At 35.9% G+C, this 15,102-nt stretch overlaps 1 protein-coding gene across 3 annotated transcripts in view; it reads left to right on the forward strand.

The window, feature by feature from the left end:
• ly75 (lymphocyte antigen 75) overlaps nt 1-15,102 on the forward strand; it is a 91,187-nt gene that overhangs the window by 37,185 nt on the left and 38,900 nt on the right. For all 3 annotated transcript variants that reach the window (XM_062035011.1, XM_062035019.1, XM_062035025.1), the window contains 6 exons: nt 2,026-2,133; nt 6,167-6,255; nt 6,316-6,479; nt 8,768-8,967; nt 13,272-13,414; nt 13,483-13,561. In XM_062035011.1, the coding sequence (XP_061890995.1) occupies nt 2,026-2,133; nt 6,167-6,255; nt 6,316-6,479; nt 8,768-8,967; nt 13,272-13,414; nt 13,483-13,561 (783 nt within the window). The remainder of the gene's footprint in view (nt 1-2,025; nt 2,134-6,166; nt 6,256-6,315; nt 6,480-8,767; nt 8,968-13,271; nt 13,415-13,482; nt 13,562-15,102) is intronic.

A 15,102-nucleotide genomic window follows, 5' to 3' on the forward strand; every position in this document is an offset into this window, starting at 1 on the left:
TGTTCTTACTGTACTCACTGTACCGACTGTTCTTACTCTACTGACTGTACTCACTGTTCTTACTCTACTGACTGTACTTAAATGTTTTTACTGTACTGACTGTTCTTACTGTACTCACTGTTCTTACTCTACTGACTGTACTTAAATGTTTTTACTGTACTGACTGTTCTTACTGTACTCACTGTTCTTACTCTACTGACTGTACTTAAATGTATTTACTGTACTGACTGTTTTTACTGTAATTACTGTTCTTACTGTAATTACTGCACTGACTGTTCTTACTGTACTTACTTTACTTACTGTTCTTACTTTACAGGCTGTACTTACTGTTCTTACTGTACTCACTGTTCTTACTTTACTGTCTGTACTGACTGTTCTTACTGTACTCACTCTACTGACTGTTCTTGCTCTACTTACTGTACTGACTGAACTGTTTTACTGTACTTGGTGTACTCACTGTACTGACTATTTTTACTGTACTCAGTGTACTCACTATACTGACTGTACTTAGTGTACTCACTGTATAGACTGTTCTACTGTACTAAGTGTACAGACTTTACTTACGGTACTCACTAGACTGACTGTTCTTACTGTACAGACTGTAATAGTGTACAGACTGTACTCACAGTGCTGACTGTTTTACTGTACTTAGTGTACTCACTGTACTGACTGTTCTTAGTGTACTGATTGACTGATACACACTGTACTTAGTGTATTGACTTTACTTAGTGTACACACTGTACTTAGTGTTCTCTCCGCACCATAAGGCGCCCCGTGTTATTAGCCGCACGTTTAATGAACGGCATATTTCAAAACTTTGTTTACCTGTTAGCCGCCCCGTGCTATTAGCCGCACCTACGCTACGCTAAAGGGAATGTCAACAAAACAGTCAGATAGGTCAGTCAAACTTTAATAATATATTACAAACCAGCGTTCTAACAACTCTGTTCACTCCCAAAATGTAATGTGCAAATGTGCAATCACAAAAATAGTAACACTCAAAATAGTGCAGAGCAATAGCAACATCAATAACTCAACGTTGCTCATACGTTAGTGTCACACAACACACAAAATAAACATTTAAAGCTCACTTTCTGAAGTTATTACTCATCTACAAATCCCTCGAATTATTCTTCTTCGGTGTGCTTCACTTGTTTTTTGACACCATCTGTGATGTGGACGCGCATGCAGTCATAGATCAACAGGAACGGCGCTGCGTGAAAAAAGTCACCCGGTGTCTTCGCGTAAACGTCTATCTACCACTCGCTCATCTTTTCTTCATCCATCCATCCCTTCGAGTTAGCTTTTATGATGACGCCGGCTGGAAAGTTCTCTTTTGGCAAGGTCTTCCTTTTGAATATCACCGTGGGTGGAAGTTTCTGGCCGTTAGCATGGCAAGCTAGAAGCGCAGTAGGACGACTTCTCATTCCCTGTGGTGCGAATATTCACCGTACGTGTTCCCGTTGTATCCACAGTGCGGTTCACATGAATATCAAAAGCCAGTGGAACCTTGTACGCTTGTCTCTTAGTAGGAGACATTTTGTTGTCTTTACAGAAAAACAAATGAAATTAAATATCCGCGAGCTTCTTCTTCTCCGGGGGCGGGTGCTCACCTTGGCGGTTGCTTACAGTAGAAGAAGAAGCGCTTCCTCTTCTATGGGGCGGTTGCTTACCGTAGAAGAAGAAGCGCTTCCTCTTTTACGGGGAAAAAAGATGGCGACTGTTTACCGTAGTTGCGAGACCTAAACCTTATGAAAATAAATATGAATATTAATCCATATATAAGGCGCACCGGGTTATTAGCCGCACTGTCAGCTTTTGACAAAAATTGTGGTTTTTAGGTGCGGCTTATGGTGCGGAAAATACGGTACTTGGTGTAGGGACAGTACATCAGAGTGTAAGAGCCCTGTGTGTGTGTGTGTGTGTGTGTGTGTGTGTGTGTGTGTGTGTGTGTGTGTGTGTGTGTGTGTGTGTGTGTGTGTGTGTGTGTGTGTGTGTGTGTGTGTGTGTGTGTGTGTTTTTAAGTCTCATGGCTGGCGTGTGGGCAGCTGCTCCAAGACCTTGGCCTTCATGTGTCAGACCAAAGGACAAGTCAGCCAATCTTCTGGAGTGTCTGGCTGTCTCTTTGAGGACGTGAGTACACTCAACATTCACCTGAGTACACTCAACATTCACCTGAGTACACTCAACATTCACCTGCGTGAGTACACTCAACATTCACCTGCATGAGTACACTCAACATTCACCTGCGTGAGTACACTCAACATTTACCTGCATGAGTACACTCAACATTCACCTGAGTACACTCAACATTCACCTGCGTGAGTACACTCAACATTCACCTGCGTGAGTACACTCAACATTTACCTGCGTGAGTACACTCAACATTCACCTGAGTACACTCAACATTCACCTGCATGAGTACACTCAACATTCACCTGCGTGAGTACACTCAACATTCACCTGAGTACACTCAACATTCACCTGTGTGAGTACACTCAACATTGACCTGCGTGAGTACACTCAACATTGACCTGTGTGAGTACACTCAACATTGACCTGCGTGAGTACCCTCAACATTGATCTGCGTGAGTACACTCAACATTCACCTGTGTGAGTACACTCAACATTCACCTGCATGAGTACACTCAACATTCACCTGAGTAAACTCAACATTCACCTGAGTACACTCAACATTCACCTGCGTGAGTACACTCAACATTCACTTGTGTGAGTACACTAAACATTCACCTGTGTGAGTACACTCAACATTCACCTGCATGAGTACACTCAACATTGCCCTTGGCCAAGTGCCCTCTCCCCAACAACATGGCCACACCCTCAGACTGTTGCCTCGTCTTTTTATTCAATTATTGATATTTGGTTATAACATTAAGTCATTATTTGAATTGTGAAGTAAATAGATTGTGAAATAATGTATCAAATATTCAAATACATTATGCAATAAATTAATAAATGACACCTTTAATAACATATTCATATATTTAATTACAACTTTAATTAATGAATGACACGTTTAATAAGATGTATGTATTTAATTCCAATCTAAATTGATAAGTGACACATTTAATAACATGTATGTATTATAATTTTAATGAACAAATGACACATTTAATAACATTTTTATGTATTACAATTTTAATTAATAAATAACACATTTAATAACATTCATGTATTTAATTCCAACTTTAATTAATAAATGACATATTTAATTACATATTTATGTATTTAATTGTAATCAACAAATGAACAGAGTATTAACATATTTATGTATTTAATTGTAATGAACAAATAAAGTGTATTAACATATTTATGTATTTAATTCCAAATGTAATTAATAAACGACACATTTAATAACATATTTATGTATCTAATTCAAATTGTAATGTTTAAATGACACATTTAATAAAATATGTATGTATATAATTCCAATTGTAATTAATAAATGACACATTTAATAACATATTTTTGTCATTCCAATTTGAATTAATAAATGACACATTTAATTACATATTTATGTATTTAATTCCAACTTTATTTAACAAATTATACATTTAATAACATATGTATGTATTTAATTTCATTTTTTTTTAAATAAATGACACATTTAATAACATATTTATGTATTTCATTACAATTTAAATTAATAAATGACTCATTTAATAACATATTTCTATATTTCATTACAACTTTAATTAATGAATGACACATTTAATAACACATTTATGTATTTAACAATCCAAAATTGATAAATGACAAATTTAATAACATTTATGTATTACAATTTTAATGAATAAATGACACATTTAATAACATATTTATATATAACAATTTTAATTAATAAATGACACATGTAATAACATATGTATTTCATTCAAATTGTAATTAATAAATGACACATTTAATAACATTTATGTATTTAGATACAACTTTAATGAATGAATGACACATTTAATAACGTATTTAAACACAACTTTAATTAATAAATGACACATTTATTTACATTTATGTATTTAATTCCAATTTTAATTAATACATGACACATTTAATAACATTCATAAACTTAAATACAACTTTAATTAATAAATTACATTTAATAACATATTTATATATTTTAATACTACTTTAATGAACACATTTATTAACATATTTATGTATTTAAATACAGCTTTAATGAATGAATGACACATTTAATGACATATTTATGTATTTAATTCCAATTATAATTAATACATGACACATTTAATAACATATTCATGTATTTAAACACAACTTTAATTAATAAATGACACATTTAATAACATTTATGTATTTAATTCCAATTATAATTAATACATGACACATTTAATAACATATTCATGTATTTAAACACAACTTTAATTAATAAATGACACATTTAATAACATTTGTGTATTTAATTCCAATTTTAATTAATACATGACACATTTAATAACATTCATAAACTTAAATACAACTTTAATTAATAAATGACGTTTAATAACATATTTATAGATTTAAATACTACTTTAATTAATGACACATTTAATAACATATTAATGTATTTAAATACAGCTTTAATGAATGAATGACACATTTAATGACATATGTATGCATTTAATTCCAATTATATTTAATACATGACACATTTAATAACATATTCATGTATTTAAACACAACTTTAATTAATAAATGACACATTTTAATACTAGTATGTATTTAATTCCAATTTTAATTAATACATGACACATTTAATAACATGTATTTAATTCCAATTTTAATTAATAAATGACACATTTAATAACATTCATACACTTAAATACAACTTTAATTAAGAAATTACATTTAATAACATAATTATGTATTTAAATACAACTTGATTTAATGAATGACACATTTAATAACATATTTATGTATTTAAACACAACTTTAATAAATGACACATTTAATAACATTTATGTATTTAATTCCAATTTTAATTAATAAATGACACATTTAATAACATTTAGGTATTTAAATACATATTTAATTAATAAATGACACATTTAATAACATATTTATGTATTTAAATACGTATTTAATGAATGAATGACACATTTAATAACATATTTATGTATTTAAATACATATTTAATGAATGAATGACACATTTAATAACATATTTATGTATTTAAATACATATTTAATGAATGAATGACACATTTAATAACATATTTATGTATTTAAATACATATTTAATGAATGAATGACACATTTAATAACATATTTATGTATTTAAATACATATTTAATGAATGAATGACACATTTAATAACATATTTATGTATTTAAATACATATTTAATGGCTGAATGACACATTTAATAACATATTTATGTATTTAAATACATATTTAATGAATGAATGACACATTTAATAACATATTTATGTATTTAAATACATATTTAATGAATGAATGACACATTTAATAACATATTTATGTATTTAAATACATATTTAATGAATGAATGACACATTTAATAACATATTTATGTATTTAAATACATTTTTACAAATGAATGACACATTTAATAACATATTTATGTATTTAAATACATATTTAATGAATGAATGACACATTTAATAACATTTATGTATTTAAATACATATTTATTGAATGAATGACACATTTAATAACATATGTATGTATTTAAATGCATATTTAATGAATGAATGACACATTTAATAACATTTATGTATTTAAATACATATTTAATGAATGAATGACACATTTAATAACATATTTATGTATTTAAATATATATTTAATGGATGAATGACACATTTAATAACATATTTATGTATTTAAATAAATATTTAATGAATGAATGACACATTTAATAATATATTTATGTATTTAAATACATATTTAATGAATGAATGACACATTTTAGTCATTATTTAAAGGTTTATTCATTTCGTTCCTCCATATTTATAATGTTGCAGAGTGAAGTGAGCTCCAGCAACTTTGATATTTGTAGTAAATAAAGGGTTGTGAATGTACAGTAACGTACAGTACTCACACATTTAACTCCCCTCTTGTTGTTTTATCCACACAACAAAAAGTCGGCCATGATTTGGGTGGCCTGTCACGTTTGTTGCTGTGTGCGCAGGGCTGGAGGAGACACGGCAACTCTTGTTACCTGCTCAACAGCACCCAGGTGGCGTTCAAAGAGCGCTGCCAGGTCACCATCACCAACAGGTAGGCGGGACTTGACCCACCCGCTCAGCTGTCCGCCTCATACTTGCTCCTTGTCTTCAGGTTTGAGCAGGCCTTCATCAGCCGTCTGCTGGCAGACTTCATAGGCAACGGCTCTCAGTACTTCTGGATTGGCCTGCAGGATGCCGACAACACGGGAGAGTACCGCTGGCAGGGCACTGCCCACAGTGCAGTGACCTACACCAACTGGGGACCCTTGGAACCAGGTGAACACTCCTGCTACCTGTGGTAACGGTACCAAAATGGTACTTTTTCTAAATAAAGGGCACCTCAAAAATGGCATTGTAGTCTTAATTTGAACAAAAAATCTTAAAGTACATGAAACATATGTTTATTATTGTCATTTAGTCCTTAAATAAAATAGTGAACATACTAGACAACTTGTCTTTTAGTAGTAAGTAAACAAACAAAGACTCCTAATTAGTAACACATTGTGTCATTTATACACCTATTATTTTGTACACATTATGAGGGACAAACTGTAAAAAATGGATTATTCATCTACTTGTTCATTTACTGTTAATATCTGCCTATTTTCTGTTTTAACATGTTCTATCTACACTTCTGTTAAAAAGTAATAATCACTTATTCTTCTCTTCTTTGATACTTCACATTAGTTTTGGATGATACCACACATTTAGGTATCGATTCGATACCAAGTAGTTACAGGGTCATACATTGGTCATATTCAAAGTCCTCATGTGTCCAGGGACGTATTTACGGACTTTATCAACATAATATGAATTAAAATTTAAAAAAGATTTTGTGACAATAAAAATATCGATGTAATCATAGTAGTATTGACTAGATACGCTCTTGTACTTGGTATCATTACAGTGGATGTCAGGTAGAGATGTCCGATATATGCGTTAAAATGTAATATCGGAAATTATCGGTATCGTTTTTTTTATTATCGGTATCATTTTTTTTTAATTTTTATTTTTTTTTTGTTTGTTTTTTTTATTAAATCAACATAAAAATCACAAGCTACACTTACAATTAGTTTGTGTTTTTAGCTTGTGTTTTTTATGTTGATTTAATTAAAAAAAAATTTTTTAAAAATGACACCGATAATAAAAAAAACGATACCGATAATTTCCGATATTACATTTTAACGCATATATCAACCCCAAAAAACCTCCCTCCCCCATTTACACTCATTCACACAAAAGGGTTGTTTCTTTCTGTTATTAATATTCTGCTTCCTACATTATATATCAATGTATATCAATACAGTCTGCAAGGGATACAGTCCGTAAGCATTATATATATCAATATATATCAATACAGTCTGCAAGGGATACAGTCCGTAAGCATTATATATCAATATATATCAATACAGTCTGCAAGGGATACAGTCCGTAAGCATTATATATCAATATATATCAATACAGTCTGCAAGGGATACAGTCCGTAAGCATTATATATCAATATATATCAATACAGTCTGCAAGGGATACAGTCCGTAAGCATTATATATCAATACAGTCTGCAAGGGATGCAGTCCGTAAGCATTATATATCAATATGTATCAATACAGTCTGCAAGGGATACAGTCCGTAAGCATTATATATCAATATATATCAATACAGTCTGCAAGGGATACAGTCCGTAAGCATTATATATCAATATATATCAATACAGTCTGCAAGGGATACAGTCCGTAAGCATTATATATCAATATATATCAATACAGTCTGCAAGGGATACAGTCCGTAAGCATTATATATCAATATATATCAATACAATCTGCAAGGGATACAGTCCGTAAGCACACATGATTGTGCGTGCTGCTGCTCCACTAATAGTACTAACCTTTAACAGTTAATTTTACTCATTTTCATTAATTACTAGTTTCTATGTAACTGTTTTTATATTGTTTTACTTTCTTTTTTATTCAAGAAAATGTTTTTAATTTATTTATCTTATTTTACTAATTTTTTTTAAAAAGTACCTTATCTTCACCATACCTGGTTGTCCAAATTAGGCATAATAATGTGTTAATTCTACGACTGTATATATCGGTATCGGTTGATATCGGTATCGGTAATTAAAGAGTTGGACAATATCGGATATCGGCAAAAAGCCATTATCGGACATCCCTAATGTCAGGTGTAGTGTTTGTTTACATTGTGACGCCGGTGAGCTATTGTATCCTCCCACGGTGTGTAGTGAAGCATGCTATTCCTCGTCCTCCAGTGATAATGATATTTGTAAGAAACTTACTTTATTTGTCGCCATGGAGACCAGGAGTAGTGATTTGGAAGTAGCTAAAACAGTGCTAGCTAGCTAGCCATGTCTTAAAGCCGCTCTTCCTGAGGGTGTTTCAGTGTTATAACTTCACCTTCATCTTGACTTTTTACACCAAAAATGCGTCCATTCTCCCTTTTCTGTCTCCACACTGTGTCTGCTTGTAAGTACTCTGTGTGCGTGCGCTGCCGTACCTGCTCCCCAGCAATGTCATGCTTATACTGTGTGGTCTTCTTTGCTTCAGACCAAGATGGAGGCTGTGCTGTAATCTCCAGCGCTAACTCCCTGGGCAAGTGGGAGGTGAAGAACTGCACCCTCTTCAAGGCCGGCACCATCTGTAGGACAGACCTCAGTCCGGTTCTGCCCCCACAACCCGAGCCAGACCTCAACTCCACGTGCCCGGACGGCTGGGTGTCCGTCCCTGATGGAAGATACTGCTTCAAGGTGAGAGGGCTGGGCGTGTCCACGGTATCAATACATAGGTGGATAATGGTATGGGATCGATACCAGCGTGATAAGATGGATACCAGTGGGATAAGATGGATGCCAGTTTGATAAGATGGATGCCAGTTTGATAAGATGGATGCCAGTGTGATAAGATGGATACTAGTGTGATAAGATGGATACCAGTGTGATAAGATGGATACCAGTGTGATAAGATGGATACCAGTGTGATAAGATGGATGCCAGTGTGATAAGATGGATACTAGTGTGATAAGATGGCTACTAGTGTGATAAGATGGATACCAGTGTGATAAGATGGATACTAGTGTGATAAGATGGATACCAGTGTGATAAGATGGATACTAGCGTGATAAGATGGATACCAGCGTGATAAGATGGATACTAGTGTGATAAGATGGATACTAGTGTGATAAGATGGATACCAGCATGATGGGATGGATACCAGTTGGATAAGATGGATACCAGTGTTATAAGATGGATACCAGTGCGATGGGATGGATACCAGTTGGATAAGATGGATACCAGTGTGATAAGATGGATACCAGTGTGATAAGATGGATACCAGTGTGATAAGATGGATACTAGTGTGATAAGATGGTTACTAGTGTGATAAGATGGATACCAGTGTGATAAGATGGATACCAGTGTGATAAGATGGATACCAGTGTGATAAGATGGTTACTAGTGTGATAAGATGGATACCAGTGTGATAAGATGGATACCAGTGTGATAAGATGGATACCAGTGTGATAAGATGGATACTAGTGTGATAAGATGGATACCAGTGTGATAAGATGGTTACTAGTGTGATAAGATGGATACCAGTGTGATAAGATGGATACTAGTGTGATAAGATGGATACCAGCGTGATAAGATGGTTACTAGTGTGATAAGATGGATACCAGTGTGATAAGATGGATACTAGTGTGATAAGATGGATACCAGCGTGATAAGATGGATACCAGCGTGATAAGATGGATACCAGCGTGATAAGATGGTTACTAGTGTGATAAGATGGATACCAGTGTGATAAGATGGATACCAGTGTGATAAGATGGATACCAGTGTGATAAGATGGATACCAGTGTGATAAGATGGATACCAGTGTGATAAGATGGATACCAGTGTGATAAGATGGATACTAGTGTGATAAGATGGATACTAGTGTGATAAGATGGATACCAGCGTGATAAGATGGTTACTAGTGTGATAAGATGGATACCAGTGTGATAAGATGGATACCAGTGTGATAAGATGGATACCAGTGTGATAAGATGGATACCAGTGTGATAAGATGGATACCAGTGTGATAAGATGGATACTAGTGTGATAAGATGGATACCAGCGTGATAAGATGGTTACTAGTGTGATAAGATGGATACCAGTGTGATAAGATGGATACTAGTGTGATAAGATGGATACCAGCGTGATAAGATGGTTACTAGTGTGATAAGATGGATACCAGCGTGATAAGATGGTTACTAGTGTGATAAGATGGATACCAGTGTGATAAGATGGATACTAGTGTGATAAGATGGATACCAGTGTGATAAGATGGATACCAGTGTGATAAGATGGATACCAGTGTGATAAGATGGATACCAGTGTGATAAGATGGATACCAGTGTGATAAGATGGATACTTTAGATGCAGTTTCTCATCTGTACTTTCACAAAATGACTTGCTTTGTCTGAGTTCATGTGAGTGATGTCTCTCTTCTCTCTCTCTCTCTCTCCTCTCTCTCTCTCTCTCTCTCTCTCTCTCTCTCTCCTCTCTCTCTCTCTCTCTCTCTCTCTCTCTCTCTCTCTCTCTCTCTCTCTCTTTCTTTCTCTCACACTTTCTCTCTCTTTCTCTTTCTCTCTGGCTTTCTCTGTCTCTCTCTCTCTCTATTTCTCCCTCTCTCTTTCTCTCTCTCTCTCTTTCTCTTTCTCCCTGTCTCTCTCTCTCTCTCTCTCTGTCTTTCTCTCTCTTTTTCTCTTTCTCTCTTTCTCTCTCTCTCTCCCTCTCTCTCTCTCTCTCTCTCTCTTTCTCTATTTCTCACTTTCTCTCTCTCTCTTTCTCTCCCTCTCTCTTTTCTCCCTCTCTCTCTGTCTCTCTCTCTACTCCTCACTCAGGCACATGTGTCCCTCCCCAGCAGAACTAACTTTATTTTTCATGAATACCTGGAAGTTATTTACGTTGTAACTTGTTTTGTTGACATTTGTATATTCACATTTGTGTTATATTTTTGTTATTTCGACTAGGGTTGTGAATAATTGGGCGCCTAACAATCGATCCGATAACAATTCCCTGGGTGACGATTCAATTTCAGAATCGATTCAAACAGATTCTGCCGATGTGTTATTTGGTCATACTTGCCAACCCTCCCGTTTTTAGCGGGAGACTCCCGGTATTCAGCGCCTCTCCCGACAACCTCCCGGCAGAGATGTTCTCCCAACAAACTCCCGGTATTCAGCCGGAGCTGGAGGCCACACCCCCTCCAGCTCAATGCGGACCTGAGTGGGGACAGCCGTTCTTACGTCCGCTTTCCCACAATATAAACAGCTTGCCTGCCCAATGACGTCATAACATCTACGGCTTTTAGAGAGTAGAGTGCCCAACAAGGAGAGAGAGAGAGTTGGTTTCTTATGTGGGTTTATTGTTAGGCAGTTTCATTAACGTCCTCCCAGCGCGGTACCAACACACAACAACAGCAGTCATGTTTAGTCTACCGTAAAGCAGTTCGTCTGCCGTAAACAGCAATGTTGTGACAGTCTTAAACAGGACAATACTGCCATCTACTGGATAGCCTGCAGAACACTGAATTCAAGTATTTTATTTATATGTATAATAACATTTAAAAATAAATATATATATTTATATATTTATATATATATATATTTATATATATATATATATATATATATATATATATATATAATATATATATATATATATATATATATATATATATATATATATATATATATATATATATATATATATATATGTATATATATATATATATATATTTATATATATATATAGCCTGGAAGACGCGCCATGGGTGCGTGCTTTGTGTATAAGCCTGGAAGATGCGCCATGGGTGCGTGCTTTGTGTATAAGACTGGAAGACGCGCCGTGGGTGCGTGCTTTGTGTATAAGCCTGGAAGACGCGCCACGGGTGCATGCTTTGTGTATAAGCCTGGAAGACGCGCCATGGGTGCGTGCTTTGTGTATAAGCCTGGAAGACGCGCCACGGGTGCATGCTTTGTATATAAGCCTGGAAGACGCGCCATGGGTGCGTGCTTTGTGTATAAGCCTGGAAGACGCGCCATGGGTGCACGCTTTGTGTATAAGCCTGGAAGACGCGCCATGGGTGCACGCTTTGTGTATAAGCCTGGAAGACGCGCCATGGGTGCATGCTTTGTGTATAAGCCTGGAAGACGCGCCGTGGGTGCGTGCTTTGTGTATAAGACTGGAAGACGCGCCGTGGGTGCGTGCTTTGTGTATAAGCCTGGAAGACGCGCCGTGGGTGCACGCTTTGTGTATAAGCCTGGAAGACGCGCCATGGGTGCGTGCTTTGTGTATAAGCCTGGAAGACGCGCCACGGGTGCGTGCTTTGTGTATAAGCCTGGAAGACGCGCCGTGGGTGCGTGCTTTGTGTATAAGCCTGGAAGACGCGCCACGGGTGCATGCTTTGTATATAAGCCTGGAAGACGCGCCATGGGTGCGTGCTTTGTGTATAAGCCTGGAAGACGCGCCATGGGTGCACGCTTTGTGTATAAGCCTGGAAGACGCGCCATGGGTGCACGCTTTGTGTATAAGCCTGGAAGACGCGCCATGGGTGCATGCTTTGTGTATAAGCCTGGAAGACGCGCCATGGGTGCACGCTTTGTGTATAAGCCTGGAAGACGCGCCATGGGTGCATGCTTTGTGTATAAGCCTGGAAGACGCGCCATGGGTGCGTGCTTTGTGTATAAGCCTGGAAGACGCGCCACGGGTGCATGCTTTGTATATAAGCCTGGAAGACGCGCCATGGGTGCGTGCTTTGTGTATAAGCCTGGAAGACGCGCCATGGGTGCACGCTTTGTGTATAAGCCTGGAAGACGCGCCATGGGTGTACGCTTTGTGTATAAGCCTGGAAGACGCGCCATGGGTGCATGCTTTGTGTATAAGCCTGGAAGACGCGCTCGGCGTCCCGAAACCGAGTCAAATCCATCACGCGTCATTTCAAGCTTCTTCTCCAATTTCTTCTTTCTGCAGTCGTCTATCAAACGCTGTTTTTTTTTTGTCTGCGTCAGGTGTTTCACCATGAGAGGCTGAGTCGCAAGCGGACGTGGGAGGAAGCCGAGAGGTTCTGTCAGGCCCTCGGGGCCAACCTGCCCAGCCTCACCAGCGTGAGCGAGATGAGGGCGCTGCACGATCTCATGAGGGACACCATCAGGTGGAGGACGTCACATCAAGCATGAAGCACAACAGACGCCTGAAATGATGTCCGTCTTCTTTCTGCAGCGACGATCGCTACTTCTGGGTGGGCTTGAACAGGAGGAACCCTGCAGACCGCTCCTGGCGCTGGAGCGATGGCCGTCCTGTGAGTACACCATCTTAGCATGGAAGTCTTTTTGTCATGCACGTACATACCACTCAACAACACCCAAGATCTAACTCTTAATAGTACTCCATTATACACCATAATACTCCATAATACACCATATTACACCATAATACACATAATACTCCATAATACACCATAATACTCCATAATACACATAATACTCCATAATATTCCATATACACCATAATACTCCATATTACACCATAATACTCCATAATACACCCTAATACTCCAATTACACCATAATACACATAATACTCCATAATACACCATAATACTCCATATTACACCATAATACTCCATAATACTCCATATTACACCATAATACTCCATAATACACCCTAATACACCATATTACACCATAATACACATAATACTCCATAATACACCATAATACTCCATAATACACATAATACTCCATAATATCCATATTACACCATAATACTCCATATTACACCATAATACTCCATAATACACCCTAATACTCCATATTACACCATAATACACATAATACTCCATAATACACCATAATACTCCATATTACACCATAATACTCCATAATACTCCATATTACACCATAATACACCATAATACTCCATATTACACCATAATACACATAATACTCCATATTACACCATAATACACATAATACTCCATATTACACCATAATACTCCATAATACCCTATAATACTCCATATTACACCATAATACTCCATATTACACCATAAAACTCCATAATACTCCATAATACACCATGATACTCCATAATACACCATAATACTACATAATACACCATAGTACTCCATAATACACCATAATACTCCATATTACACCATAATACGCCATATTACACCATAATACACCATAATACCCCATATTACACATAATACACCATAACACTCCATAATACTCCATAATACACATAATACTGCATAACACACCATTATACTCCATATTACACCATAATACTCCATAATACACTATAATACTCCATATTACACCATAATACTCCATATTACACTATAATACTCCATATTACACCATAATACTCCATATTACACCATAAAACTCCATAATACACAATAATACTCCATAATACACCATGATACTCCATAATACAGCATAATACTACATAATACACCATAGTACTCCATATTACACCATAATACTCCATATTACACCATAATACACCCTAATACTCCATATTACACCATAAAACTCCATAATACACCATGATACACAATATTACACCATAATACACATAATACTCCATAATACACTATAATACTCCATATTACACCATAATACTCCATATTACACCATAATACTCCATATTACACCATAATACTCCATATTACACCATAATACTCCATGATACACCATGATACTCCATAATACACCATAATACTACATAATACACCATAGTACTCCATAATACACCATAATACTCCATATTACACATAATACTCCATAATACCCCATATTACACATAATACACCATAACACTCCATAATAC

This window comes from Entelurus aequoreus, linkage group LG02 (assembly GCF_033978785.1).
Source record: "Entelurus aequoreus isolate RoL-2023_Sb linkage group LG02, RoL_Eaeq_v1.1, whole genome shotgun sequence".
NCBI classification, from domain to species: domain Eukaryota; kingdom Metazoa; phylum Chordata; class Actinopteri; order Syngnathiformes; family Syngnathidae; genus Entelurus; species Entelurus aequoreus.